This window comes from Camelina sativa, chromosome 13 (assembly GCF_030686135.1).
Source record: "Camelina sativa cultivar CO46 ecotype springtype chromosome 13, ASM3068613v1".
In the NCBI taxonomy this organism is placed as follows: Eukaryota; Viridiplantae; Streptophyta; class Magnoliopsida; order Brassicales; family Brassicaceae; genus Camelina; species Camelina sativa.
Window position 1 is genome coordinate 24,948,153 of NC_141892.1, and position 27,670 is coordinate 24,975,822.

Below are 27,670 nucleotides of genomic sequence, written 5' to 3' on the forward strand. Positions count from 1 at the left end.
GTTATGGAATTAAAACTGACTCTGTATTCTCAAATAATGGAAACCCTTTTGATGAAGCCATCTCATAAGACTGTTAAGCATGTTCCCTTGTGTTTGGGACCTGTGTCTACTGTCTATCATCTTGTCTGTATCTTGCTTAGTTTGATGTTGTGTATTTGTTTTTGTGTAACTTTAAACGAATGGCTGATCAAGGACTGGAAGGGAGTAATCAATCCACTGGACCTTAGCAATCATCCTTCCGGGATTGATCCCCACTCTTTAGTGAGTTCTTTTTTGCTTTTACTCTCTTAAAATATTTAGTATTTGATCCTTGTGAATAAATTGCATCTTTGATGTTTTGTGTCACAAACATTGTTTCTACGGTCTGCAAGCTAGATCATAAAGCTATAGCTTTGCAGGCTCTGAATGGTGAATATCACCCCCAAGGTATTGTATTATATTATGTTCATGTGTATGTTAATTGATGATTTGGTATATAATCAGAGAATCAACAAGTTTAAAATTCCAATTTTCAGTCCTAGGTTTGGCGAAATATTTGAATGATTTTGCTTACGGTTCACTCTAGGAAGGTACAATTTAGGAGACTAGAAAGTTAAGATCATCTAACTTGTATGTGGTTTTACTTTGTCGTCAGTCATTTGCAAGATGCCATCAAGAATTGCTGCAATTCGGCTTGTAAGTTCACATCGTGAGGTCTACGAACCATGTGATGATTCATTTGCTTTAGTTGATGCATTACTCGTCAATCGCACCCACATGATAGAGCACAACCCTAAGGTTTGTATGGAGATCGGATGTGGAAGCGAGTATCTCATAACTTTGCTTATTCTTCTTCTCAAAAACGAAGTTCATGGCGTTCATTATCTAGCCACCGATAGCTACACGAGTAACAAAATAAACTCTAGAAGCACATGGAGTCAATGTTGATGTTGTCTGTTCGGATATAGCTTCATGGTCTAGAGAAGAGACTTGATGGCTCAGTCGCCGAGTGTGGTGAATCCACCTAATGTGCCAACACCGAAATATGAAGTTGGAATGGAAGGTATTTATTGCCTCTGCTTGGGCTGGAGGGGTAGAGGCAAGAGCATCTTATATATACCCCCAACTCAGATCTCAAGGTAAATCATGTAAGATGTAATCATGTAAATAAGTAGAAACACCATATAGAGAACATATAAGATGTAATCATGATCATGCCAGGACCAAAGCAGCATGACTGCATGAGAAATAAGAACGATGTAAATCATCAATCATCATGTCGTATAACCTGACCATATGTTATAGTTGTAAGGTATTGTAAATGTAGGTGGATAAATAATAGGGAAATTAAGGATGTTTTTTAAGAAGTTTGTCCATATATACTTTGAGGATGTTATAATCATCTTTTATGTTCTCAAGGTAAACTTTTTTAAAAACATCATTTATTTATAATTTTCCCTAAATAAGATGAATCAGTTCTTTTTCTCTTATGAATAGTCACGAGAAGAACAAATTCAAACTCAAAAATAAAATAAAATAAAAAAATAATCCAAAATAACATTAACAGATGTTTCAAACTAGACAATATTTTTTTTTTTTAACGAACTAGACAACATTTTAATTGCCGCCTCAGCAAATATTGGATCCTAACATAGAGTAAGTGGATGGTCATCTCAGCCATGGAGGGCATCTGTCACTAGCATCGCTAAATTCCGATGCATAGTAGGATTTACAACGCTTGTAACAATAATAAGAACAAACGGCTAGGTCAAGGTTGATATCTTTAATAATGAAGCGACCTGGGCACCGGCAATGACAGATTTCGCAAAGTGGTCGTGAAGATGTATTGTTAGGCAGCAATTCATGATCTTCATCGACTTTGCCTCCTGGTTGGGCGTACCCGATATCACCAACTACACAGAAAACATGCAGAGTGACCCCGCAATCTTTACAAGTGTAGAACCAAGTCTTTGGATTTGTTTCGCTTTCGCAAATATCACACCAATATTTGCTGCTTGCCTTTTTATCATCATAACATAGAGTAAGTAGATGGTCATCGTACCTAGGAAGCGTTACTGTTAATGGTAGAGTGGCACAATGAAAATCCAAAAAGTAATCGCATTTCCTACAACCTACGACGACTCCATCTTCATCAATGCCGCAACTCTGGCAAGTCTTCACCTGGTCGTCTGGAACTTTGAGGTAAAGTAAATGATGATCATGACTTCCATGAATAAATGGCACAGTAATGGAACTGCATAGTAAGTCAAATTTCAGACCGAGAGGTCCGGAATAGATGAATCCGTCGGAAAAAACTTGATGACACACTCCGTAAGATCCTACGCAGCCTCTGCTGAAGAGGGAAAGAGTGAGAGGTTTTGTGCACAGAAAATGACGTTTTTTCTTGGGAAGATGAGCACACGTTTCATGGAGAACAAAACTGCAATATGATTCTGAACATTTGTAGAATGTGTGAGAACCGATGGGACGAACACATGCTCCACACAAGCTGCTTTCTTGATCACCGTCTTTGCTGAGGATTAAGAGGTTATGTGCATGAGCGAAATGAGTGATTGTATTGTCTTCGTTCCTCTTAAATGGCTCGATATCTTCAATTTCTTCAGGTACTCCGTCGAGCTCTTCCCCATCCCATACATCTCTACTTGATGCACATTCTGAATGAATAGCATAATTAGGACAAATAGAACAAGAATAAGCCCCATATGCCCAATCAATCTCTTCCCAACAAACTCCACATCGCCATTCTCCAGGACCAAGAGGATACTTGTAGGAAACGCGGTGGTCATGGTGATTCACATGAATGACACGTGGTAAATATGCACACCATCGATGGAACATCATGAAATCACATTGAACACATACATAAGGAGCACGATAGCCTTCTATCCCACAAGCATCACAAACGAATGTGATCGATTTTGGCAAGAGTGTGAGTGTGTGCTCATGGACCTTCAGATCTGAAAGAGTAATGGGTCGTGGATTTTTAACAGCACAACGCATATTCAAGTTGAACTTACAACTATCACAATGATAAAGGAGATTCCCAGTGTCTTCTCCACATAGATGACAGGTTCCGTCTGTATAATCTGGAGCTCCATCGGTTATAAGCTTAAGAGGGTGTCTAACATGAGCAGTATGCGTAATCTCCGGTGACTCAAATACGGAAGTACACATCAAATGAACCATCAACCTGCAACGAGTGCAGAGATAGCCATAGCTGTGGTTACCTTTACAAAAGTTGCACCACATATTAGATGTAAATTTCACTGAGTAGAGGATGGTGGTGCCACGACATATTTAGATGAGCTTCAGATGGGCTTCAGATGGGGCGTAAATTTTGCAATCAATATCCAAATTGAGTTTACAATCATAGCAATGATAAAGAAGGCGCTTTGTGTTTTTACCGCAGAGATGGCATTTTGGGTCGGTGTGAGCTGGAGCTCCGGTTGTGAGAAACTTAAGATTATGTCCATCATGAGAAGGGTGGTCGTCTACTGTTACATTTATGTTGAAAATAAATGCACATTCCATGTGAATACCAAACTTGCATTCACCACATGAGTAGCCATCACCGTACGATCGATCGCAAGCATCGCATTCGAAATCAACACCATTGTTAATGAGGGATACAGGATGCTCGTGTCCTTCTAACACATGACTCATATTGATATCGATCAGCGGAGGTGGAGAGAACGCAAATTTATTTTTTTGGGCAATAGCACTTTGGTTTCGTGTAATAAACTTATAATGGATTAGTATAGACTGTGTATATATAGTTGTTCCTCTATACACCCTACTTATTAAATTATAATATATTTACGTTGATTAATATTAACGTTGACATAAACTATACAAGTAGTGGGCACGTCGTACTCTTTAGTCTTTGTTTAACTTTACCTTATTTTTTAACTTTTTTTTTCCATCTGTTTTTTTCAATGTTTTCAAACCCGGACCGGCCGGTTTAACCGGTTTAACCGCGAACCGGAAAATATTTCGGTCCAGGTTATACTTAAAACTCGGCTATTAAACAACTCGGTTAGAACCGGGAAAACCCGGCTAAAACCGGCTAACCGGGTGGTTAAACCGACGGTTCAGGTCAAAGCCATCATTTAATTTTTAACAAATTAAGTCAATATACGTAGATGTTATGTTATATAAAGAAGGAGTAATGTACCTTTTCTAGTTTTCTTCTATACTTGTTCGATGTGGGACAAAACAGTTTTCTGTTTTTTTTGGTTAAAGATTTTTTTTTGTTCTGTCACGATTTAAAAGTTTTTGTTCATCTCTAAATTTCTCTCTTTTAAAAAATGATAAAGAATAAAAATTTATAACTATAGTTCAAAAATATATATTAAAATAAGAAGAAATAGAAATTATTGTTAGAACATTCATACAACCAATGTATATAACATATATATATGTATGATATATATTATAATTCAGTAAATTATTAATTCGCGGTTGGACCCGGTCAACCCGATGACCTAGTGACCCGGAAGGTTATTCGGTTTGAGTTTGGGTCGGGTTTAAAAACATTGGTTTTTTTTGTCACGCACCTTAGTTTTGTCTGCCACTTTTTTTTTTGGCTCTTCAAACTCTCAGCAAGGCAAGTTTTCTTCCTTTTTTTGTTGAATAACAAAAAGATCATTAATACCCGAAGATAAAAGAAGATTTGATTTCATTGATTGTTTCAAGTTCAGATCATCGAAAGGAAGCAGTCCGTCATGGCAGCTAACATTGAGCCCGCGACGATACCTTCAAAAATAATCTTTAAAATTGTCAAATAATATAGAACTAGGAGATATCCTAGCACATATCAACATTTTCTCCAAAAAAATTATAATAAAATAATAAAAATAATTGTTATATTTGTTTTAGAAAATTATTTTGTTTGAGACAGTATTTATTTTTAATATTGCAATTGTTTGGTAAATCTACATATATCTGTTTGTACTAATTATTTTAATTTGTTTGATGTAGATATATATTACATTTTTATATTGTTTATTTGTTGTATTTGTATCATTATTTTGTGAACTATTTTAATATAGCAATTATAATATTGAAACTATGAGCAAATAATATTTATTAATTTATCAAGCACATAAATTTCGTTTTATTAACTCGCCGATATGGAACATTAAAACACATTTTTTTTTTCTTCATAGATTGAGTAATATATATTCGTTTTTTAAAATTCAAATCACAACATATTGAGAAAAAATTCTATATATTTATTTATCATATGTATTATATGATAATTCAAAACAATTTGTAAATGAAATAAAAGAGAAATGATAGGAGAATCATAATTTAAAGTCTTAACAAAATCTTCTAAACATAGTTATTAAAAATAATCATATTGTATACTTAATATAAAATCTTACTTCTTAAAATTCTGATTGGTTTACAATTTTTTTAAATTAATTAGTAATTTTCATCCATAAGTAAGTAGAGAGAAAAAACAATTAAACATCATAATTTTCATTTGTTCAGGAGAGGATTCAGAATGGAACCAATGGTTAGACGGCAAAATTGCTTTCAAAAGGGGTAGAGAAGTGATGATTAAGTCTGTTGCTACTGCTGATGTCTTGTTTTCAGTTACCAAAAACAGTTACATGAAGCTATATCATCGCTTATGGAGAAACAATGGCGATGATAGGAGCATACTTTGTGTCAACTAAATGAGATAAAAGTCAAAATATTTCTTCTGTTATCATCTGCACTATTTAGTATTTACCCTCAAAGTCTCAACCTTTGCACCAGAGGGAGAGAGAGAGAGACAAAGAGAGACAAAGCCATAAATTAATAATCATTCAAATAAAGGACCCAACAGAGAATCTCTAAATAGTTAAATAGAAAACAAAAAGCTACTGATCACATTCACTGCAACTTAGTCTGATGATACTGAAGCTTATTCACATCCCAAGCCACTCTCATAACTCCAAACTTCAAAGTCGCCTCTCCGAAAGTCCTCCCAACATCATCAGATCCGTAAGGGATTATCATTTTGCTCCAATCATATGACCCACTAAGCTCCAATACATCAACTACGCAAACATGGCTTGTCTCCAGGCTTAAACCATACCATTCACCGTCTGTTCTCAGCACCATTCCTTTCCCAATCTCGTCTCCTCTCTCGTCCATAAGCCTCACTTCTTGCCCTTGCTTTATCCTTTCTTCTGATGACGATGATGATCCCATCGCATTCTCTCCTGTTCTAGGGTTTTCCGGTGCAGTTTGATCTTGTAAGGAGGCTAATGGTTTCTCCTGCCAAGTGTTGTTTTCATCTCCAGGACTCTCTGGTAAATCCCCTGAGCTGTTATTGTCACGAGCTGGGCCTGTTTGCTTATTTGCTCGAGCTAGCTTCGCTTTTCGGTTATTCAGCCTGAAAATAAACCCATCAATCAATGTCAGATAACGAATAGTGATTACGAGATTCTCTTTGCAGTTGACAGAGAGAACAATAAAAAGCAAGTACCAGTTTTTCAGCTGCGAAGATGTAATAACCTCCGAACCCTGCAAATTGGCGTAAATCAACAAATGCAGCGTTTGTAATATCGGTTGGAGATTAAGAAGAGGAGAGTTCTTGAACTCACATTTTGACTTAATTTATCAGCCCAAAACTGTATCAAAGCTGAATTTCGCTGCATGTCAGGCTCCTCAGCAAGCGCCTTCTCTATCATCACCATTTGATTGTCATTCATAATACTACGCTTCCGTTTCGCCCTCTGCTTCTCAAAGACCAGGAAGTTTTCAGCTTTCTCATCCTCCTTCAGCTCTCCTGACGCACTGCCTTGCAACAGCTTGCTCATTTGCTGAACCAACTCTCCATCTTCAAGCCGATCAACCAGACTCTTCCCTCTGTTAGAGCTTGTATCTGAACCACTGGTTTCAAGATTGCTTGCGTCTGCGTCGCTCTCTTTCAACCGTTCGACTATTTCTATCTCCTCGTTCACACCTTCAACTCTGACATCACAATTCTCTGATGCTCCTTCATTATTAAGATTCAGCGGCTCTTTTCTCTCCTGCTTACCAGATAAATTTCCCCCCATAGCTTCAATATCCTAGAGCAACAACATTTGAAGGTTAGAAAAAGAACAATGGACTCAATAAAACGTTGTTACAGCTACTTGTGTCAGTGTAACTAAACAGATGATCGTAAACACAACCACATATTTGTAAAAGCGAAGTAGAAGAGAGCAACAAGCCTTTCTACCTTCACCTGTACTTGACTTTCCTCAAACTCGGAATGGATTAGCGGTTGCAACTGGTCACAAAACACCCTGCACAAGCAATATCACGAACAAAAATATATCAATGGCGACATATAAAATGACAGCTTGAGAACTATAAGTCTTTAATATAGTCATAGGTGAAATGTAGAATGACTGAAGAGGCTTTCTGTTACCTCAAAAGCAGGAAGTCTTCCTCGTTGAGGGAACTAGGGATCAAGGATTCCGCATGGCGCAACAGAGAACCTACATATTAACAAATATCCATCCAACGAAATCAGCAAAACCTGTACAAATAAGATATAAGTGTCTCGGGATAGAGATAATACCTAGGTTTTTGCAAACACCAGTGCCTCTCTGTGCCACAGGAGTATATGAAGAGCCTGGTAACATCTTAATCAATATGCTTGAAGGATCTTTTCGCAATCCACTCATAACATTCTGAACGAAACGGTTCCTATCCTGTTCTGCGGATATTAACAGCAAATAATACACATAGTAAAACAAGAAGGTAAACCAACGATATGAGACAGCAAAATGAAGAAGGCAGAGGCGGAAAAAAAATCACCTTGGCAGATGTTGGGAACGAAACAGTGAAGATTTGCGATCATTTTAATAAATAAGGATGTTCGTTGATGTGCATATGAAGACATGGTAAGGTTATTTTGTAAACTGAGCTTGAATTGAGGTATGACTGCTTGCCCAGAAGATGATAATAAACTTAAAACCCATCCGACTGACATAAACAGATCGTAATCAACATTTGCATCGTCCTCCCTTGAAGAAAGATCAGAAGAGCACAACATCGTCAAGAAATCTCCATGAGAGAGACACAATACCGCACTGAGAACCATGCTCTGGAGATAAGATTTAACATCCGTCACACATCAAACTACAGAATTTAAGTACTGCATATAAATTATAACTAGTCGAATGACAGGACAGCTCATAGATTGTACCCTGGATAAGGAATCATATGAATCATAAAGTTGATACTTACAAAATGTTCGGTGAAAAAAGATCGAAAATTTGAGTCATCGGTAAGCACATCAGCCAAGCGCATAGCGCTAAGTAGGACAAAACCCATCGGATAGTCAGGAGAAGCAGTAGCCATGGAAGCTTTAGAAAGGCCAAGCCTCAATAATTTAAGAACCTACATTACATATATATCATCACTGAATAGGTCAACACTAATTTCACATAGATAAATTTTCCAAGAAAAAATTAAGGAACAGAAAAGTACAATTTTGTCACTTTAACAACATATGCCAGTTAGGAAACTGTAGGTTTAAACTCTAGAGCAGAGGTGGTTATCACTATGTCAACATGAGCCTTTTGCTATGAGGCTTAGTTTATGACTAGTTACAACGTATCATAACCCGTAAGGTTTTCAAATTATATAAGTAGCAGTGTCACCCAGTGATAAACCTTTGAAATCAAAAAGGAAAACATCCTATCGATTTTGGAAGCAGAGCTAGGACTAACCTCTGAGGCAATAGTTTTGGCTAAATGCAAGTTTCCTGCATTTGCAACCTCATCAAGGAATGAGACACTTTCCGCCTCAAACAAAAGCTGCAACTGCAGGAACATGAACTTTGGTATCAGTTGCAGACAGTAAATAGAGAAAACTTTGCTAAATTTTACTAGACTTACAATTGAAAGGACTTTTGCTTTCATTCTAGATGTGGAAGCTATAGTAATGGTTGCTCCAACAAATTCAGGTGTAATAGCTAGTGATAGTATGGATTGAGCTAGCATAAGGACGCCACCTTTTCCACATAGTTCCTGAAAGAAGAGTACCAGAAAACCTAATTCTGAGAGTAGTCCTCCATAAAATAATCAATTTAGCAAAACAAATTAAGAACAACTCGTGATCATTGTACAAGTGACTAGATAATCTAAAATTGATGCATCACATGATTTAAACACCAAGCATTAGAGAAACCTTGTTCTTAGCGACACGTTCTCTAAACGGTTTTTGTTGGCATAGAGAATGAAGGAACTGCAAAGCAGCTTCAGCTTGTTGGCAGTGGAAGTTAACCTCCCCTAGAGAACTCGGACCCAACTTTTTTGGGGAGTCAGTTCGTTGATACATCAACTTCGCTTTCAAAGACATCACAACATCGAGAACAGCTCCAAAAGCAGTGTCTAAAAACATATCAACCTAGATGAGAAAGACAAGAATCACATCAAACTAACCCCAAGGCAATACAACCCAGATCTCAAACCATAAGCATAATTTATTTTATTTTCTTTCTTTTTGTCAAACAAGAGTAATTTCATATGATCTATCCTTTCCTGACATCGGCAGTTCAAGCAAATTATGATATGGCCACAGTTTCATACCTTCGGGTGGGCAAGAAAGACGTGAACAAGATCTTGGGAGGAAGGAGAGATAAACACATGAAACAGGTGGAGAGCAGAAGCCACCAATGTGGCTTCTACTAATGAATCTTTATCTGGATTGACGCTTTCCTGGAAGAAAAAAAAAAGCAACATACATACATGAATCACAGCTCTATAAAGAGAAACGGGAAGAGACAGAAAAGAGGATTTTTAAGAAACGAACCTTTCTATAACGAGGAAGAGTTATCATCACAAAGATCACCAGATCCATCATCTGTGCTGACAATTGCACATCCTCAAGCAAGAGCTATCACAAATATGCAGCAAACAAATAAGAAACAGACAGACATTCTCCTAAACACTGTTCCATAGAGACTTAAAAACACAAAAGAAGATGGAAGAAACCTGCTCGAGTCTAGCGTGACGAGATGTTAAGTCGCACAGCGTATGCAACAGTCTGATCCCATACAATATATATCGAGACTTACCTTCTTTGTTAGGATTCATAAGCAACACCATGAGGTGCCTAGGTAACATATTCACCATCTTCTCAACACTAATCTGCAAGAGCTCCAAAAAAAATCAGTACTTTACACTACAAAAACAAATTAAAACCCAAAAAAAAAAAAAAAAAGAAGAAGCAAATTGGTACCTTTTGCCGTAACCCAGAACCATCTTTAATGAAAAGAGAGAAATCTTCTCCATTATCTTTAAGCATCTTGTGTAATTCCACAGGCTTTCGCCAATGCAAATCTTTCACAGCCGCTACCATGACTTCAGGGTGCAAGTATCGAGGCATGTTACTCCTCTGCAAGCAACAACAGTGACCAAAAGCTTAAATTTTTCTTGGTGAAATCAGCGGACTAAGAATTGTGTGTTGCTGTGATCCCAAGCGTTACAATATATGGGTAGGAGAAGAAGATAAGATAATCCAAGTGTACGGTGAAGAGTGGAGTGAAATCTATCTCAAGGGATTGTGGCATGACCGTAATTATGTAGTAACGGTAAGGTCAATTTCGTTGACGATACTGAGAGTTTGTTCATAGAAAATCTCAGCTATACTCTCTACTCTCTATAAGCTTTTTATCAGATAAATTATTTGGTTCCAGCGGACCGACGGACGATTTCAAACCCTAACATTACTTTTTCTTCCAAATGTCGAAACGATGAAGACAATCACGTGACAGAACACGTGACTTCTTTTTATTTGGTCAAAGTCGTTTTTTTTATCAAAGCCCAACACAGCTTTTCTATTGAAAAAGGCCCAAATAAACTATATTCTACTCGCCCCAACTTACTGAACAAAAAATACTTACTTCATTTTGACATGTTGGTTGCTCGTTTCTTTGAGGAATAGGTATTGATAGTGACGATGCTCTTTTTTCAGCTCTAGCCATTGATCGAGTTATTCTTCGAACATCAGGTACCGATGATGGTGATGGTAATGCTGGTAGTGTTGGTGTCGAGGATGATGATGCTTTTCTTTCATTCTTATTCATTCGTGACTAAAAAACCAAAAGCATAAGAAGAAAAATAAAAACAGAACTTGTTGGTAAGTAAAGAAAATTAAGATCAAATTTTGACCATAACATTTAAATATTGCATGTCAGTGTTAAACATATTAGTTCTAATTAAACCCAAAATCAAAGATATGGTACCAATGATGGTGATGGTGATGGTAATTGTGATAGTAATGGTGATGGTGATGGTGATGACGATGATGCTTTGCTTTCATTCTTGTTCAATCGGGACTATAATTAAATTCACGAAAAAAAAAATATGAAAAAAACTTGTTGAGTAGTTAAGAAAAAATTAGATCAGACCACAACATTCATATATTGCATGTCATTTTCAAACATATATGTTCTAATTAATAAACCCAAAATCAGAATACAGTGAAGTATGAATCTATATCTAGAAAATGAAATCTTGAATCTTTTATACATTTACTCGCTATAATATCTGGTAAGCCACTACTATTTATTACCAACTAACAATTTCAGATATATGGTGATTTAGAGATTAAAATTTAAGATTGATGACATAAATTCACCGGCTATATTACCTCGAAAATCTAAACATTTGATTTTATGTCACTGTTGTTATACATAAATGATAGACAGATCTTTTGAATTGGGTAAGTAATTTGAAAACAAATACAATCTATAAAAGATCTAATAAATTAACATAGTTTTAAGCTCATTATGAAATGAAAGAAAACAAACAACTCACAGGAAGAGAAGATCTTGAAGGCGGCGACTTCATCGCAAAACATACAACACAAACCCTAGGGCGGAGAACCTAAACGTTCTTTTTAGTGTGTGGTTATTATATACTTATCACAATTATTTGTTAAACCGGTTTTGCTAATGAACTTTTGGTTCACCACTTTCACTAAAGATAAGAAAGAGAAAAAGAAAAAAAAAATCAAATCCACGTATCATAATATAATTGGTCATTTATATAACACGATGAAAGACTTTATCCTAACAACACATTTTCCTATAAAAAGTTTGGTTTATTATTATATTTACTTTTCCAATATAATTTTTTATTTATTATAATAAAAGAGGAATTAATAAAAAAAAATAAAGCTCATCTTTCATTCTTGTTCAATCGGGACTATAATCAAATTCATTATAAAAAAAAAAATTGTTGATTAGTTAAAAAGAAATTAGATCAGACCACAACATTCATATATTGCATTCATATATTGCATGTCATTTTCAAACATATCTATTATACTTAATAAACCCAGAATCAGGATATAGTAAAGTATAAATCTATATCTAGATAATGAAATCTTAAATCTTTTATACATTTACTCGCTATAATATCTAGTAAACCATCACTATTTATTACCAACCAACAATTTTAGATATATGGTGATTTAGTGATTGCAATTTGAGATTAATGACATGAATCCACCGGCTAGATTACCTCAAAAATCTAAAGAGTTGATGTTACGCCATTGCTATACAATAATGATAGATAGATATTTTGAATTGAGTAAGTAATTGAAAGCAAGTACAATCCATAAAAGATCTAATAATTTAACATAGTTTTCACTCTATTATGAAATGAGAGAATACAATCAACTCACCAAAAGAGAAAAATTTGAAGGCGGCGACTTCATCACACAACATTCAATGAAAACTCTAGCGGCGAAGAATCTAAACGTCTTTTAGTTTGTGGTTATTATACACTTATCACAAATTTTTGTTAAACCGGTTTTGTTAATGAACTTTTGGTTCACCATTTTCACTAAAGATAAGAAAGGGAACAAACAAATCCACATATGGTAATATAATTGGTCATTTACATTACATGATGAAAGATTTTATCCTAACCACACAATTTCTTATAAAAAGTTTGGTTTATTATTATATATAGTTTTCTAATATAGGTTTTTTAATTTTTATCTTAATAAAAGAGGAATCATTAGAATAAAATCAAAACTAATCTTTTAATTGCCAATCCATCAATATGTGCTATCAAAGCTTGCAGTCTTAGTTTATTTTTGTTATGAAATACAAAATGAGAATATGTGGAAACAATGAAGTGACAATAAGACATCCAAAAGCAAATGTCAATTTGAAAAAAAATCTAGGTGATCCATAAGTGAAACGCCACGTCAACAAGGATGAACCAATCAAACAGAGTGGTGGCATTATAGTAGATTCAGAGAAGTCATCAGGGTGAAACGTGATTCCCATTAAAGCTCACACTAGATATATTAAAAATATAATATAATAGAGGGAGAAAAAATTTGAAATGAATGGACCGTTGGTTTGAATTCCAACCAAAAAGACAAAAACTTTCAAAAAAAAAAATATATATATATATATATATTAAATCAAAAAAAAAAAAGAATAAACCTTTTCGAGAATTTCAAAATCAAATTCACATCCAAAGAGAGAGAAGAAGAAGAAGAAGAAGAAGAAGAAGAAGCACAAAGCCCAGAGTCAGAGTGAGAGAAGCTGCGAAAACCTTAATTGTTCTTTTGTTCTTCTTCTACAGTGTGAGTAGTTTCTCGATGACGGGGCTTGTGATGATGACTAAAGGCGGAGGTTGCGGCGGCGGCGGAGGAAAAGGAGGAAGGAGAAAATCGATAGCGGAGGTGGAAGAAGAAGAGGAAGAGCAGAATCAGCAACAACTATCTCTCGTTGAGTTTCTCTTAACGGCGCTTCGTAAATCCGTTGTATCTTGCCGTGTTGACAACCGCCAAGACGACGGCGGAGTCGGAGGAGGGATTTCATCCTCCGCCGTTCATCACATGGAGATCGGATGGCCAACAAACGTTCGACACATCGCTCATGTCACCTTCGATCGATTCCAAGGCTTCCTTGGTCTCCCTCACGAGCTTCAAGTTGAGATCCCTTGTCGAGTCCCTAGCGCAAGGTATATATATATATATATATATTATTAACTGTTCGATTGCTTTAGAAATCTGAAAATTAGATCTGAAAGGTTTCTCTCTGATTTAAATTGCAGTGTGAGCGTGTTTGGTGTATCTGCTGAATCAATGCAATGTTCTTATGACGAGAAAGGAAACAGTGTTCCAACTATTCTATTACTAATGCAAGAACGGCTTTATTCTCAACAAGGTCTTAAGGTAATTTGGAAAATTGAAATCAAAATTAACGATTTTTGTTTTGTTTTAAAGTAGTTTTTGAATTTGATTTGATGTATATATATATATATATATATATATATACAGGCTGAAGGGATTTTTAGGATAAACCCTGAGAACAGCCAAGAGGAGCAAGTAAGAGACCAACTTAACAGAGGTATTGTTCCTGACAATATTGATGTGCATTGCTTGGCTGGTCTTATTAAAGCTTGGTTTAGAGAGTTACCTTGTGGAGTCCTCGACGGTCTTTCTCCTGAGGAAGTTCTCAATTGCAACACCGAGGAAGAATCTGTTGAACTTATTAAGCAGCTTAAGCCAACTGAGTCTGCTTTGCTTAATTGGGCTGTTGATCTTATGGCTGATGTTGTTGAAGAAGAAGAAACCAACAAAATGAATGCTAGGAATATAGCCATGGTTTTTGCTCCTAATATGACTCAGGTAATATTGAAAACAAACATAACCTTTTGTTCAGTCAATATCGCTTAGTGTTTTTTACTTACTAACATTTTGATTCTTGCTTGCTTTGAACTTGATAGATGACAGATCCATTAACGGCTCTTATGCACGCTGTTCAAGTTATGAACTTGCTCAAGACTCTCATCACAAGAGCACTAGCTGAACGCGAAGAAAATGCAACCGGATCAGAAGGATATTCTCCATCCCACTCATCCAATTCCCAAACTGACTCTAATTCTGACACTGCACAAGACATGGAAGTCAGCTGTGAATCACAAGGCAGTGATTCGGAATGCGGAGAAGTAGAAGAAGAAGAAGAAGAAGAAGAGCAGCAAGAAGAACATCTCAACCGCCGCTCTACACATGAAGATGAAAACGAGATTGGATCACTAAGCTCGATAGAGAAATGCTTCTTGAATCAGCTCAACAGCAATGCTAGAGTTTCAAACACCAGTATCACTGAAGACTGGAGCCCTAAAGACTCTCCACTAGTATCATTCACAGATAACAAAAACAACACTTTGAGTTCAAGCACAAGCGACTAAGATGAAGCAAAATGATCGTCTAATTCAAAGCCTGATCTTCATTTTCCACGTTTTCACCGGTGAACAACCTCATTTCTATGTAGCTCTTTCCTTTTTCTTTCTGCTTAATCTTCTGCAGAGAACAAACAAGAAGGACGAAAACTGGTTGTGTGTCTGTAAATCAAATACAGAGATTATTATTGTTCAGTTTGATAGGGTCTTTAGGGATTGTTGGTGAGAAGTCTGATTTTTAGGGTTCAACAAGGGCTGAACCTGTCTCTTGACTGTTGTTTGTAGTCCCTCTCTATGTTTGTGTCTGCGTCTGTTTGTGTTTGTTGTGCTCTTTGGGCTTTGTAGCAAAGATAATCTGATCTTTTTTTCTCTTTTGATTTTAGAACACTCATTCTCTCTTCTAAAGACAACATCAGATCATTAACGAAAAGATAGAAGAAAAATTCAATGAATTTAATGTTAATAGATCATAAAATGTCTACATGAATTTCAATTGATACACATAAATTACAAATTGTTATTTGCAGAAGAAGAAAAAAAAAATGATTAAAAAAAGATGATCCAGTTTGCAGCTATAAGTTGATGGGACATTTTGACCCACAATGAGATTTGGATTTTATACAGATGCATCCAATTCAAGATCGACCCAAATCTTGAACCGGGTCAACTCATTAGCCAGAATGTTTTTTTTTTCTTTTTCTTTCTGTTATGAACTTTTAAGTCGAAGAGAGAAGATGGCTCAGCGTCTTTAGCCTTTTAGGAGTTCAAGGGAGGATTACTACTCTGCTGGCCGGAGTTATTGTCTCTCTTAAGCTGGACTTTCAATTTCTTACCGCCTAAATGACGACCATTCATCATGTTAATAGCGTTCTGAGCGGCTGCTTGTGAGTCATAACTAACAAAACCTGCAACCAAAAGCAACAATAAAGGAATGGTTTCGTTCTATACCTTCAGAATGAACCAGTATTGAAGAGCAAAAACCAGACAAAAGAGAGCTTACCGAAACATTTGCTTACACCAGTGGCTTTGTCTACAAAAACTTTGGCGCTCAGAACAATACCGAAAGGTTGAAATGCAGCCGCGAGTTCTTGATCCCCAAATTCCCGAGGTATGTTATAGATAAACAGATTCGCACCTTCGGGGCCTGAAGAAACCAAAACAACGTTTTCAGGTCTAAAGGAATGAGAGAAGAAAGATGATAAGGTAGGTTATAATAACACTAACCTTCGGCTTGAACCACGGAACTCAAACCAATGCCTAAAGGTGTTGTTGACATGCCACTGTTGCCAATACCAGGTGATATAGATCCAGGGGAGCTACCTAGAGGGCGAGGACTAACAATTCCTCTGGGATAAGCCAATGGAAAAGGATGACCTCTTACAGCAGGATAACCAGATCCCATGTAGTTTGCAGGAGGCATAGGAAAGTTTCTACGTGCCAACCGAGGTGGCACAGAGTCAGGTGATGTTCCTTGCAATGCGTTGTTATTGGGAAATGCAGCTTGGTTCTGAATTGGTGGTAGCATGTAACCATAAGTTCCAGGAGGCTGCTACAGAAATAGAAACGAAAATAATTATAAATTACAAGATTGATGAAGACAAATCTTATACAGCTTTGGACTAATGAAGTATTATTAGGGTTGCTTACATGATAACCATATCCATTATATGGTGGAACATAACCCATGGGTAAGGCTCCAAACAATGAGGGATTTGTTGGATCACCATTCCCTAGTCGAGCGATGTGAGATTGAGCCTTTTGAAGTCTTCTTGTGTGTCTTTCTCGTTCTGTATCTGCCCATTTGACAACTAAAGGAACAGTCGAACCCTAAGAAGAAAAGAAACATGATGAGATTTTAACATTACACACAAGTCTGTGTTACAAATATGGCAAGTTTTAAAACTAGCAAAAAGCAATTAGTACCTCCATTTTATGTTTTCCATTGATGGATTCCATGGCAGAAACAGCTTGTTCTTTTGTCTCATACTTAAGAAAAGCACAGCCTAACAGTAACAACAACCAAAAAGGTCAAAACTTGATAAAAGCATACTAAAAAAAAACTAAAGATAACAGAGATGGATTTAAACCTTTGCTTGTCTGTTGAGCACCTCTTAAAATCTGTAGATCCCTTATGGTCCCATAGTTGGAGAATAAAGATTGAACTTCAGCTTCAGAGACATTCTTTGGAAGCATACCAACAAAAAGCTTATTTTCTGGATTGCAGATTACAGTAACAAATACATCCATCAATTGTGATGATAGCAAGGGTCAAAAGTAGAGAAGAAAAATAGCATACACAAGCAGTTGAAACCACTATATACCTAGCCTTTCCAATTCGCCATCTGCATACTTTACTTGCAATAGACTAGATGCCTGAGCAAAAACATAAAAAAAAAAAAGTTAGTCAGAAACAAGCAAGGATCTAAGCATTATTGACAAAAGACCGGAGAAAAAATCGAAACACCACTATTTCAAGATGTTAAAAACACACACACAGAATTCATCTCGAATAAAGTCACACTCTCAATGTCGCATTTTTTGCCCAGATTTTTCAGGTTTTCATGAGAACAAGTGTATCAACCTAACACTTTGCTTCAGCGCAAAGGTGAAACAAAAGTGCTATATCTTGAGTTTTCGCATTGATCACATTTTACCATTGATCGTAGTTTCTTGGGTTTGAAGGAAACATTACAAAACAATGTCATAAAAATTCCAAGAAAACTTGAGTGTCAAATCAAAAGATTAATAGATTCTGATTTGATGTTCACCAAAATAGAAAAGAAACGCTTCGTGAAAAACATGTATCGAAATCACAATTTTGCCTATTCTGGAATCAAACAGAAACCAAAACAACTACACACAATGCAGCTCCAAAAATCACATTAATAATTTTTCTTGTTCCAGAAAACCTCGAGATTCTAAAACCTGACTTGGAAAAAAATGTTCGATGTGAATGAAATTCAATTATTTTTATAAAAAAAACTACAGAACATCAATCACAATCACATTCAAGCATCTGAAGAAGGAAAAAAAAAAAAAAACATGTCAGAGAAATAATTATTAAAAAAAAAAAAAAAAAAAAAAGTTACCCCAGGCAATGTCTTCTTGTTATGGCAAGCATTGACCAACTTATCTGCTTCATCTCTCGATGGACATAGCAGAAAACAACATCCTATCCCCAAAAAATACAAAAATTAGGGTTTTCGAAATCCAAATAATAATTTCTCGACGAATCAAACACCACATTCTCGATTTTTTTTTCTTTTTTATAAAAAAAAGTTTCCAGAAAAAAAGAGAGAGAGAGAGAGAGAGAGAGAAACCTCGAGAGGCGCGTGTGATCTTATCCTTGATGATATTGACCTCGTCAACGACAGCGAACTCTTGAAACAATGTTAAGAGCTGAGATTCCGACATATGTTTCGGTATCTGTCCGACGAAAAGCTTTACGCTCTCTTCTTCTTCCCCTCTATTCTCCTCCTTCGCTTCCGCCATTGTTGTCTCCGTCTCCTTTCTCTCTCTCTCTCTCTGTTGACAATATGAGGGGTCGTCTCTTCGTCGTCTTCTCTGAGTTTCTCTCTCTCCTCTCTATACCTATTCTCTTTTTTTTTTTTTTTTTTTTTTTTTTTTGGGGTTTCTAAAAATTTATTTATTTAGTTGAGAGGAAAAAAACTCAATTATGGAGGAGGATGAAGGAAAATGGTGGAAATATGAGAAGTTGGGGGAGAATTAAATTAAAAATGTTGACAATAATGGCCCATTCTGTTACCGTTTATTTACGGTATTGCCATTTGACAGCTGTACATATTTTGGCAATTGAGAAAAAAAGCTTTTACGATGCGAGGGAACACTTCCGATTGTTTTGTCTCGTTATGGCAACCCCTTCTTTAAATGTCTATTTTACCCTCCCTTTTTACCCGCGTCTTTTATTTGTTTTTGTTTTTTTTTATAATTCGAAAATGTGTATTTTAGTCAAACTTGTATTATTATTTCGGTTTTTTTTTTCTTTCTCTCAGATTTGTTTTGATAAAAATGGAAAGCTGTCAGGTTAATAACATTATAAATTAGTGATGATTAGGCTAAGATTTTCAAACCTCTCTTACAATTAGAAACTAATTATAAACTAGCAAATGAGGTGTTTGGGACTAAAATACATCCCCATCTACTTATAGATTAAAAATAATTTAGTAATAGGTTAATAAGTGTGTTCAAAACTAAGTTGCTTTCATATATTGTGATAAAAGAGAGAATGGCAACAAAACCGTAAATAAAAGCGAACACAGAGGGGCAAACATTAAGCATGACAGACTGTCCCGCCAACGCGACCAAAGACAACAAAGACTCGAAGCGCAGCATCCAACTTGCTCCCTTTCTCCAACGCCACAATTTTTTTTTTTTTTTTTTTTTTTTCTCTTTTTCCTTCTATTTCCAACAAATAGACCCCTGAATTTATTCAACTTTTATGTTTCGTCCCTACAAGTTTTTCTTAACGTGCATGAATATTTACGGTCAAAAGACTCGAAGCGTATTCTTGTCTACAACCAACTTCCACTATAACTAATCTAGTAAGAATTGTTTGTTTTGGATAATTGGTTTTAATATTCAATTTATAACAAAACAATTTGTAATTCTTCGTGATGGAGACTAGTATAATTATTAGAGTGACACACACACTTTGCAATATACAAGTGATTTCGACATAACCACTACGTATATATATATATATATATATATAGATATTATTTGGATAAATGTCACTTCAATTCAATGCCTATCCAATCTAATCAACAAAAAGGCTCGTTTACATTACCCTCGGATCTAGAAGACAATCAGAACATAACAACTAACTGAAAAAGGTTGAATTACATCATTTGTTTTTTTTTTCTTGTTTGAATGATGCAAGTACGTAACCATAGAGAATATAAACTGTGATTACGCAAAATTGTACAATAGACAGAAATTGTGAAACGACTAATATAATATTGTATCCAATCTAAACAGACACGTATTCAAATTCACTAAATCAATAATGAATAAACATTTTATTAGAAAAAATCTCACCTAGTGTGAATTATTTAAAAAAAAAAAAAGAATGGAGAAGAACTTATCTGGAACCGGGCTAGCTTCGCACGAACCGGATAGTGACTACATTTTGTGAAGTCCAGCGAGTGATCTTAGCTTCTCGCATAGTATGAACGTGATCATTGTTTGTGGCCCGAGTCGTGCGAAAATCGCAAAGCCTCTGTATCCAGTACACAAATAACGGAGGAGCGTGATTTATTTGTGTATTACGAACTATATGAATATATCCTCGAGAGCAAGAAATGGTTTCTCTTTCTCACCCTTTGTAAAGTGCTAAAGGTCCTTCTTTGCGAACGACCTGAAGGATCATTACACACTCAGCACAAGCAGGCAAGCAATGCCCAATAAAAATGTATAAAAAAGGGCTTGATCGCATTACCTTGTAACCGCAATGAAACCCATTTCTGTAGATTCTGGTGTTTTCGGAACCTTGCTGCAACATCAAGCGGGTTTTAATCATGTCCATGGGCGCGGTTATCAGAGTACTTACTACACCTGCAACCACACTTGAGCTTCATTCCTCAAGTGCTAGAGTGAGTAAGTTTTGGTGCATCAATTGATTTTGTCTGACAAAGAAATGGTATAATAAATGGCTGTTAAACTTTTACCACAAATGAAGATGAAACCCTTCTTCTAAAGAACTCTGTTTAACCAGAATCTGCAATAACAATAAACTTTAGAAGCTGGAATGTTAGAAAGCAGCACCTTTATTTGAATCAATAAATGATTGAGAAGCAGAGAATACTAGTCTTAGAATATGACCCGTTTGGCTTCATCATATGTTGCAAGTTGTGAGGCAGTTAGTGCTGCAGCTCTGACCATGGCAGGACCAACTCCTTTCCATAAAGCTCCTATGCCTTCTTTAGAGACTATTTCCCGCACTTCTGCAATGGGAACTGCGTACGGATTCATCTGCAACCTTACCTAACGAAAGGCAAACTGAAAAGTGTCTCAAAAACCAAAAAAGAGATCTAGTACACAGAATCAAAACCGATAATTGAGGTTTCATCTTACCTTCACAACTTCAACAGGGTTGGTTAAAGCTGTAGAAAATGCCCCAGCGAATGCGCCTGATGCTATCTTGACCAAGACATTGGTAGACCCAAATGCCCAATCGAAAGAAATCTTAGTGGGTTCATATAATCCCAACCTGAGACCTCCGTAAAGCACTGATCTAGTGAGAGCAGGAGTCAAACCCAAGTATAACGACCTAGCCCCTTCATTCTTTATTAGTTGAAGAAAAGTTCCAGTCTGAACAAAAAAACTTCAAAGAATTCAAACCAAGTGAAATAAACATCTCCAACAACATCAAGAGGAGAAAGTTCATTAGCAAGTACAACATCATTACCAATCCAATTAAAGGACCTCTTTGGCCAACATGCTGCATCTGCAATCTTACTTTCAGTACATCTGGATAACAAAAAAAACAAATGCCACATTATATAGCAGTGAAGCAGAGACTTATACATACACTAACCAACTACATACTGCTACATTATCCAAAGATCACTATCGAAGAACTCTCCTGTGCAAATTGATTTGGAGCCAAATAGTTCTAGTTTCCAAAATTGGAGTCATACATACAAACTTATGAGTGAAAGAAGAAGGCATCCAGGATCTAACCGAGAGGATGAGTCACGCCTGTGGCTAACGCGACGGAGACTCCGCTTGTGCCAAAGTGAGAAAAAACCTTCGAAAACGGCGGAAGCAGATTCTGATGCTTCTTCGATTCTTCATTCCCTTCGACAACTACACAAATTTCGGCGACAAATCAGTAAAAATTATCTAAAGATAATTCTCGATTCAAGTGAGAATTGGCGAAATTAATAGCTTCATGTTTAGACTATGCAAATATACAAAGCAAAAGATTCGAAGAAGCTGTGGTTCAAAAATTTAAATAGCAAAAATAGCCGACGAACCTGGGATTGAAGCTACCGGCGGGGAGACATCTCCGATCATTATTAGTTTTTTTTTCCCTTCGGTTTTTTTTTTCTGATGTTATTGTTAAATGCGTCGTGCGAAACGACGTCGCTTTATCTGGGATACTTCTTCGGTTATTATTACCCGTTAGATATCTCGAACGAATCTGGGCCGTTAAAAGAAATCATCATCTTTTTATTTATTTATTAAAATTAGGCAAAAATAAAAATTCGACTCTCTCTCTCTCTCTCTCTTGCACTTTCTTCTTCTTCTTCCGAAAGCTTCCGTCGTCTCTCTCACTAGCTCGCAGGGTTCTTTGGAATCTTCTTAGCGATGCCGAGGTATAGGGTTTTAGATCGTCAACGTTATATTGATACATAGATACTAATTCAGTTCGAGTTTTTGGTTTTAATTTACTTGTTTGATTTTGATTTTGATTTTTTCGCAGGTATTACTGTGATTACTGCGATACATATCTCACTCACGATTCTGTAAGTCTGATTCTAAATCTTCGTCTTGTCTGTTTTTATACTTCCGTAGTAATTAAGAAACTTGTAGTATTCCCTGGTGAATTGAAGTTTCGGTTGTATTGAAATCAATCTCCGGCGGTGTCAGTTAGGTTTCCGATTTGGATTTCAGTTTAAAACCAGTATGCTATTTACATATACTACATGTTCATGTTGCAATGGCTTGGCTCAATTAATTGGTGAAGATTATTGATTATTGGGAAACTTGATTTTGTGCTTGAACAATTTTTTCCCCGCATCTAGTTGTCTTTTTTTTTCTCACCATCTTATATTGAAGTTTATCAAAATGTTATCTATGGGTTTTGATGCTTTGGTGTTGATTGAGAATCTAATCATGTTTCAAGGACTGTACATGTCTTCTCTTATCAGTAAAGTCTTATATCTTGTCTTCTTTCAGCCATCAGTGAGGAAGCAGCACAATGCTGGTTACAAACACAAGGTACGTAAAGAGTCCATAATGATCTTTTCTGTTGTGTATACATGATATTTTTTTATATGTGTTAAGAGTTTGATGAATTTCAGGCGAATGTGAGAATATACTATCAGCAATTCGAGGAACAACAGACCCAAAGTTTGATTGATCAGAGAATTAAGGAGCATCTTATTCATGGCCAAGCTGGAGGATATCCCCCACAGGTTGGTGCTGTGTTTAATCAGCATATGCTCGCTAGACCTCGCCCTCCAATGATGCTACCACCTGGAAGTATGCCTATGGGTATGCGACCACCTGTTCTCCCTAGACCAATGATGCCTGGTCAAGGTAATATCTCTTTACTATAATCATTCCCTGCTTGATGCGCAGATTTACGTTAGAAAGTTAGTAGATAACTTTCATAGTAGTCTTTCGAAAAAGCCTGAAGATATAAAAAAGAGTATCATAAAGAACTTCATCCTCATAGGTGCTTTGAGATTCTCGACATAGCACCAAACTTTGTGTTAAATTGTACAGCTGATCAATATGATATTTGATTGTCTCTTGTTTTGCATTTCATGACTCCTCAGACTCTTACGAAATAGCTTCCATTCATTTAAACCAAGTTTGGTCCTCAGACTCTTACGAAATAGCTTCCATTCATTTAAACAAAGCTTGACCAAACATCTTACAATTAGTTTGAAGTGAAATGTAATATTGTACCTTTGCAGGTTACATGCCGCCTCCAGGAGTACCACAGATGATGGCACCGCCTGGTGCTCCTCTACCTCCACCTCCACAAAACGGTATTCTGAGGCCACCAGGAATGGCTCCCTTACCAGGTCAAGGTGGCGGACCACCTCCTAATTATAATGGACCACCACCACCTCCTCCTCCTTATCATACAAATCCAGCTGCCGCACCAAGTGGTAGCTTCAACAATCCAAACCCCGGTGCTGAATCTCCTGAAAGCAATGAGTAGAGTTAGGTCTGATGAGTCATTTTTCTCTTGCCAAAAATTCTCGGAGCTCTTGTTTGACACAGTATCTTACCTTTTCTAATTCAATTTACATGAAGAGCTTTAGAATTAATGTATGTGAAATGTGTCATTTTTATGTGGGTGATTTTTGTTTCCGTAGAATGTATCTTAGAAAAGATCTTCCTTTCGGTTCTCTTGAAAAGCAAGCTGGGTTTTGTGACAGATTGAATTAAAAGGCCTCACTACATGCACCAACCAGTAGATCAGTAAGCGAACGTGTTGCTGTAAATTTTGTGACGCTTTGGTTCCTTATGTGTGCAATTTAGAAGAGACAATGCCTGCAACAACAAAGAACTGATATGAGATTTGCGTTTGACCCATTTCTACTTTTGTAGTCACACAAACTAGGATTATAATTTCAGTATTCGGTGAAATATGGTACAAGAACAATTCCAAACCTGGCATATTCCAATTTCTGAATCACGATTCCATTCAGCAATAGCTCAGAGGTGTAAACTACAGCACCTGCATTACAAGGTTTTATGGGCGAGTACAACTAATTAAACCTTATTTTTTGGAGACAAAAGAGTACAAATTAACATAAAAAGTTTTCTTTCCTAATAATTCTGAAAGTGTAAAAGTAGCATAGCTGTTACCTTGATTAATGAACGGAAGACAGACTTCTTGATCGTCTTCACAAGAAAGAATCAATAGATCTTCTGGAAAGTTTTTATCCTTTGCAGCAATTATCTCACTTATCTCCACTACCTGATAAGTAACTCATAACCATTCTGAAGAAGTGCCAAGATGTCTATATAACAAAATCTCCTAATCGAAGTGAGTTGTTCTTACCTGCCCTTGAGTCAACTTCACTAAGTCAGCAATCATACCCCTGCTTGGTTTAATGTTGGGAGTGATGCAAACTTTAAACCCCTATGAATAAATGCGAGTTATATGATCGACTTATATGATCCCGGATATTTGTGAAGGATTTTACAAAGCTCTAATAAAGGCTCAAATGAGATTAATTGTGACCTTAAGAAGCGGATGCTGCTTCGCACGGGCCAAAGATGTAAGCATGCAGAACCCGTCTTTTTCCTTTTTGCTATCCCTTAAGATGTAACGCTTCTCATCTATCAAGCATCTTGTTTGTCCACAGCTCTCCAGCCATAAAGGTGTAACAACAGGTTTACCAAGGGCTATGGCTTCCAGCATATTCCTTGTCCGAGAAAATCTATCTGCTATGAAGTGTGTTGAATCTGCTGAGGAAGATGCTGGAGAAATTCCAAGCCGAACCATGATCTATGGAAGGAAAAATGGTATATATTCCTCATAACCAGTACGGTGTATATAGTTACACTATCCAAAATTGATAAAAGGAACGGTAGGAATTAAAACCTTCTTCTGCTGATTGATTGTCTCATCACCCAGATTCTGGCTGAATAACACTCGAACATATGCCAAGTTTCTTCGTCTCCTTAGGTCTTTCCACACGAAGTCACCTACTTTTCCAGGTCCTCCAAGCCTCGTAGTAAGCTCCTTTTGAAGGAATAACCTAGGAAAATCTTTCTTGCAAGGGCTTTCATGACTTTGGTCATATATTTTCTGTGGAGATGCATGATTTGCAACATCCACGTCAATGACTCTTGATTGGCAAGAAGAGGCTTGTCTTGTCCCACTTAATGATACACGTAACCTGCTTGCCAACTTTTTGGTTTCGTTTCTGTCTTTAACTGAACTAGCACCCCAAGATCTCCTTGCTGGGGCGTGATGACTCTGCATAAGACGCGATCTTTTGCCCCTGGGATGCCTCCATTCACATAATTTACGAAGACATGTCATAGCAGAGACATTTGTTCCGGTTCTCTCTTCCTTGGTGAATTTTCTCTTCTTCTTAGAGTTTCTATCCATGTGTGGAGCACTAAGCGGACTACTCCAGCTATCTCTTTCAGGTCCACCCTCAATGGTGTCATTGTTCCTGTTAGGAAGATTGCTAACTTGATCCCTCATTTCTGATATCCTCCCAGGAATTGGATCTGATTCACAAGCTTCTTCTGTAGTGCAGGGAGCATACACTAAAGAACTCATTGCTTCAGCAGCAATTTGAGTGTTAATACCAATGTCAATAAAGTCTTCCTCGGGTTCTGAGTGCTCCTTTGATGCCTTATCCTGCAACTGAGCATCATTCTGTGAGACAAACATAATGCCCTGATTCAAACCCGATGCTTGTTCCATCTTGTGAGGTTTTGCAGAACTGTTCTGCATAAGTCTTTGTGTAGGATGTGTCGAGACTTTTCTATTCGCACACAGATCCATAAATCCTGTCTTAACTCCAAGATCATCATCTGCAACGTGATCTTCTTTTTTCTTGAAGCATGTAATGTTTGCACGAGTGACCAGAGAGTATTGAGGGTCACTAACATCACACTGGTCACTAGTCCAATCAAAGATACTCATTTTCCTTGCTGGACTTCTGCTCTTGATTCTTTTGGCTAGAGATTGACATCCTTTTGCAACTGATACAGGAGGTGACTTCCTTCTCCAACTATTTTCCCGTAGATCCACTGGAGACAAATTAAGATCTTTGTCCATCAGAAATTTTTCCACAAACCCAAGGGCATTTTCTTGTGATGCCTCTCCTGGTTCCTGAGAATCCAAAAAATCCAGCCCTGGACCATGACTATCAGCACTAATTCGAGAAGAACCTTTAGCTCCGGTCACAGTATCACAATTTGATTCTCGCTTTCCTTAAAAGACAGAGATACAGTAAAATTAATCAGAGTTGATACAAAGAAGAAGATAGATAGATGCATCATAACAACACAAAAGTTAAGTTTACCTATCTGACATTCGTGATCATTCGATCCATCAGACTCCAAAAGTATATCTGCAGCTTTGAGGCTTCGTTCCCGCAAACATGTTGTTAGCTCATCAGCAGCAACATCACCCGATCCTCCATCTTCATCCTCACTATCAACCACCATTTCATCGTCACCTACGAGCTCCGTATCATTGTAGAGATTTTGAAATGGGGTTTCAAGCAACGAGCTATCAAGTACTACCATTGCTTCATCAATCGGCTCAGTATCTTCAATTTCCCCATCAACCTCAAACACTAAGAGAATCCAGAAACGAAATCCGTACAATAAATCTATCAAAACCTCAAAATCTACGATAATCCGGAAGCACAAAACAGAATTCGCAAGGGAAAATAAAGGAATCGTAATCTCAAAACTCACTATGATCCGAAGAAGCTGAAGGAGACTGCGAATCGGAGGCGAAAACTTCGGTTTCTATAAAATTGACCATCGGAACTCGAAATTTCAAAGCTGTCTACGAAGAAATCGAATTCGCAAGAAGCGTTGCCCAGTTCGTGTATCAGAATCGGAGAAGAAACCCTAGAAGCTCCTCAATTGACGATGACTGGTGTATTTTTTAGTTGAGCAGATTGGCGGGAGAGAGACGAGTCGAGAGAGCTGTGCCGAGTGGTTTTGAAAAGCACAATTCTGAAAACCATGATATTTACAGTTTAGTATATAAAGTAATA

General features: G+C 36.8%; 6 protein-coding genes and 2 pseudogenes across 17 annotated transcripts; 3 read left to right on the forward strand and 5 right to left on the reverse strand.

Annotated features, from left to right (window-relative positions):
- Positions 1–179: 179 nt before the first annotated feature.
- On the forward strand, positions 180–1,271 carry LOC104738492 (uncharacterized; annotated as a pseudogene).
- Positions 1,272–1,647: 376 nt separating this feature from the next.
- Positions 1,648–3,663, reverse strand: LOC104738493 (uncharacterized; annotated as a pseudogene).
- A 2,007-nt stretch (positions 3,664–5,670) lies between these two features.
- On the reverse strand, positions 5,671–12,016 carry LOC104737470 (nodulin homeobox-like). Of its 3 annotated transcripts, XM_087480132.1 has the most exons (18): positions 11,814–11,952; positions 11,240–11,332; positions 10,898–11,086; positions 10,234–10,389; positions 9,987–10,142; positions 9,805–9,888; positions 9,582–9,710; positions 9,181–9,399; positions 8,889–9,020; positions 8,721–8,813; positions 8,236–8,388; positions 7,804–8,092; positions 7,565–7,702; positions 7,412–7,481; positions 7,220–7,286; positions 6,600–7,067; positions 6,482–6,519; positions 5,671–6,388 (listed from the first exon to the last, which is right to left on the reverse strand). In XM_087480132.1, exons 1-18 carry the CDS (start codon positions 11,844–11,846, stop codon positions 5,884–5,886), a joined length of 3,012 nt encoding a protein of 1,003 aa, XP_087336258.1. In that variant the 5' UTR covers positions 11,847–11,952; the 3' UTR covers positions 5,671–5,883. The 3 variants fall into 3 exon arrangements, with proteins under 3 accessions (XP_087336258.1, XP_087336259.1, XP_087336260.1); XM_087480133.1 differs by lacking the exon at positions 11,240–11,332 and having other exon boundaries at positions 11,814–12,016; XM_087480134.1 differs by lacking the exons at positions 10,898–11,086; positions 11,240–11,332; positions 11,814–11,952 and adding an exon at positions 10,481–10,755.
- Positions 12,017–13,452: 1,436 nt separating this feature from the next.
- Positions 13,453–15,578, forward strand: LOC104737471 (rho GTPase-activating protein 2). Its single transcript, XM_010457669.2, has 4 exons — positions 13,453–13,982; positions 14,076–14,196; positions 14,302–14,652; positions 14,751–15,578. Exons 1-4 carry the CDS (start codon positions 13,618–13,620, stop codon positions 15,213–15,215), a joined length of 1,302 nt encoding a protein of 433 aa, XP_010455971.1. The 5' UTR covers positions 13,453–13,617; the 3' UTR covers positions 15,216–15,578.
- Positions 15,579–15,640: 62 nt separating this feature from the next.
- LOC104738494 (RNA-binding protein BRN1-like) lies at positions 15,641–18,915 on the reverse strand. Of its 2 annotated transcripts, none has more exons than XM_087481431.1 (9): positions 18,527–18,915; positions 18,296–18,378; positions 17,528–17,579; positions 17,294–17,419; positions 17,130–17,209; positions 16,854–17,033; positions 16,431–16,752; positions 16,207–16,350; positions 15,641–16,111 (listed from the first exon to the last, which is right to left on the reverse strand). In XM_087481431.1, the coding sequence occupies exons 1-9, from the start codon at positions 18,696–18,698 to the stop codon at positions 15,963–15,965; spliced, it is 1,308 nt and encodes a 435-aa protein (XP_087337557.1). In that variant the 5' UTR covers positions 18,699–18,915; the 3' UTR covers positions 15,641–15,962. The 2 variants fall into 2 exon arrangements, with proteins under 2 accessions (XP_087337557.1, XP_087337556.1); XM_087481430.1 differs by having other exon boundaries at positions 16,431–16,755.
- Positions 18,916–20,116: 1,201 nt separating this feature from the next.
- Positions 20,117–22,312, reverse strand: LOC104737472 (uncharacterized). Of its 8 annotated transcripts, none has more exons than XR_015578056.1 (9): positions 22,205–22,302; positions 21,909–22,034; positions 21,634–21,695; positions 21,300–21,536; positions 21,048–21,209; positions 20,894–20,943; positions 20,665–20,813; positions 20,546–20,583; positions 20,117–20,445 (listed from the first exon to the last, which is right to left on the reverse strand). XR_015578056.1 is itself a non-coding variant. In XM_010457670.2 (9 exons), the coding sequence occupies exons 1-9, from the start codon at positions 22,242–22,244 to the stop codon at positions 20,349–20,351; spliced, it is 945 nt and encodes a 314-aa protein (XP_010455972.1). In that variant the 5' UTR covers positions 22,245–22,312; the 3' UTR covers positions 20,117–20,348. The 8 variants fall into 8 exon arrangements, 1 of the variants encoding a protein (XP_010455972.1); XR_015578062.1 differs by having other exon boundaries at positions 20,665–20,797; positions 21,048–21,224; XM_010457670.2 differs by having other exon boundaries at positions 20,665–20,797; positions 22,205–22,312.
- Positions 22,313–22,373: 61 nt separating this feature from the next.
- On the forward strand, positions 22,374–24,352 carry LOC104714965 (U1 small nuclear ribonucleoprotein C). The gene is made up of 5 exons (XM_087482825.1): positions 22,374–22,546; positions 22,654–22,696; positions 23,130–23,171; positions 23,255–23,492; positions 23,876–24,352. The coding sequence occupies exons 1-5, from the start codon at positions 22,539–22,541 to the stop codon at positions 24,124–24,126; spliced, it is 582 nt and encodes a 193-aa protein (XP_087338951.1). The 5' UTR covers positions 22,374–22,538; the 3' UTR covers positions 24,127–24,352.
- Positions 24,197–27,631, reverse strand: LOC104738495 (uncharacterized). 2 transcript variants are annotated; one of them, XM_010458661.3, is made up of 8 exons: positions 27,363–27,631; positions 26,963–27,238; positions 25,522–26,870; positions 25,159–25,425; positions 24,976–25,056; positions 24,780–24,891; positions 24,582–24,648; positions 24,197–24,461 (listed from the first exon to the last, which is right to left on the reverse strand). In XM_010458661.3, the coding sequence occupies exons 1-8, from the start codon at positions 27,430–27,432 to the stop codon at positions 24,446–24,448; spliced, it is 2,238 nt and encodes a 745-aa protein (XP_010456963.2). In that variant the 5' UTR covers positions 27,433–27,631; the 3' UTR covers positions 24,197–24,445. The 2 variants fall into 2 exon arrangements, with proteins under 2 accessions (XP_010456963.2, XP_087338949.1); XM_087482823.1 differs by lacking the exons at positions 24,197–24,461; positions 24,582–24,648; positions 24,780–24,891; positions 24,976–25,056 and having other exon boundaries at positions 25,138–25,425; positions 27,363–27,587.
- Positions 27,632–27,670: the final 39 nt, after the last annotated feature.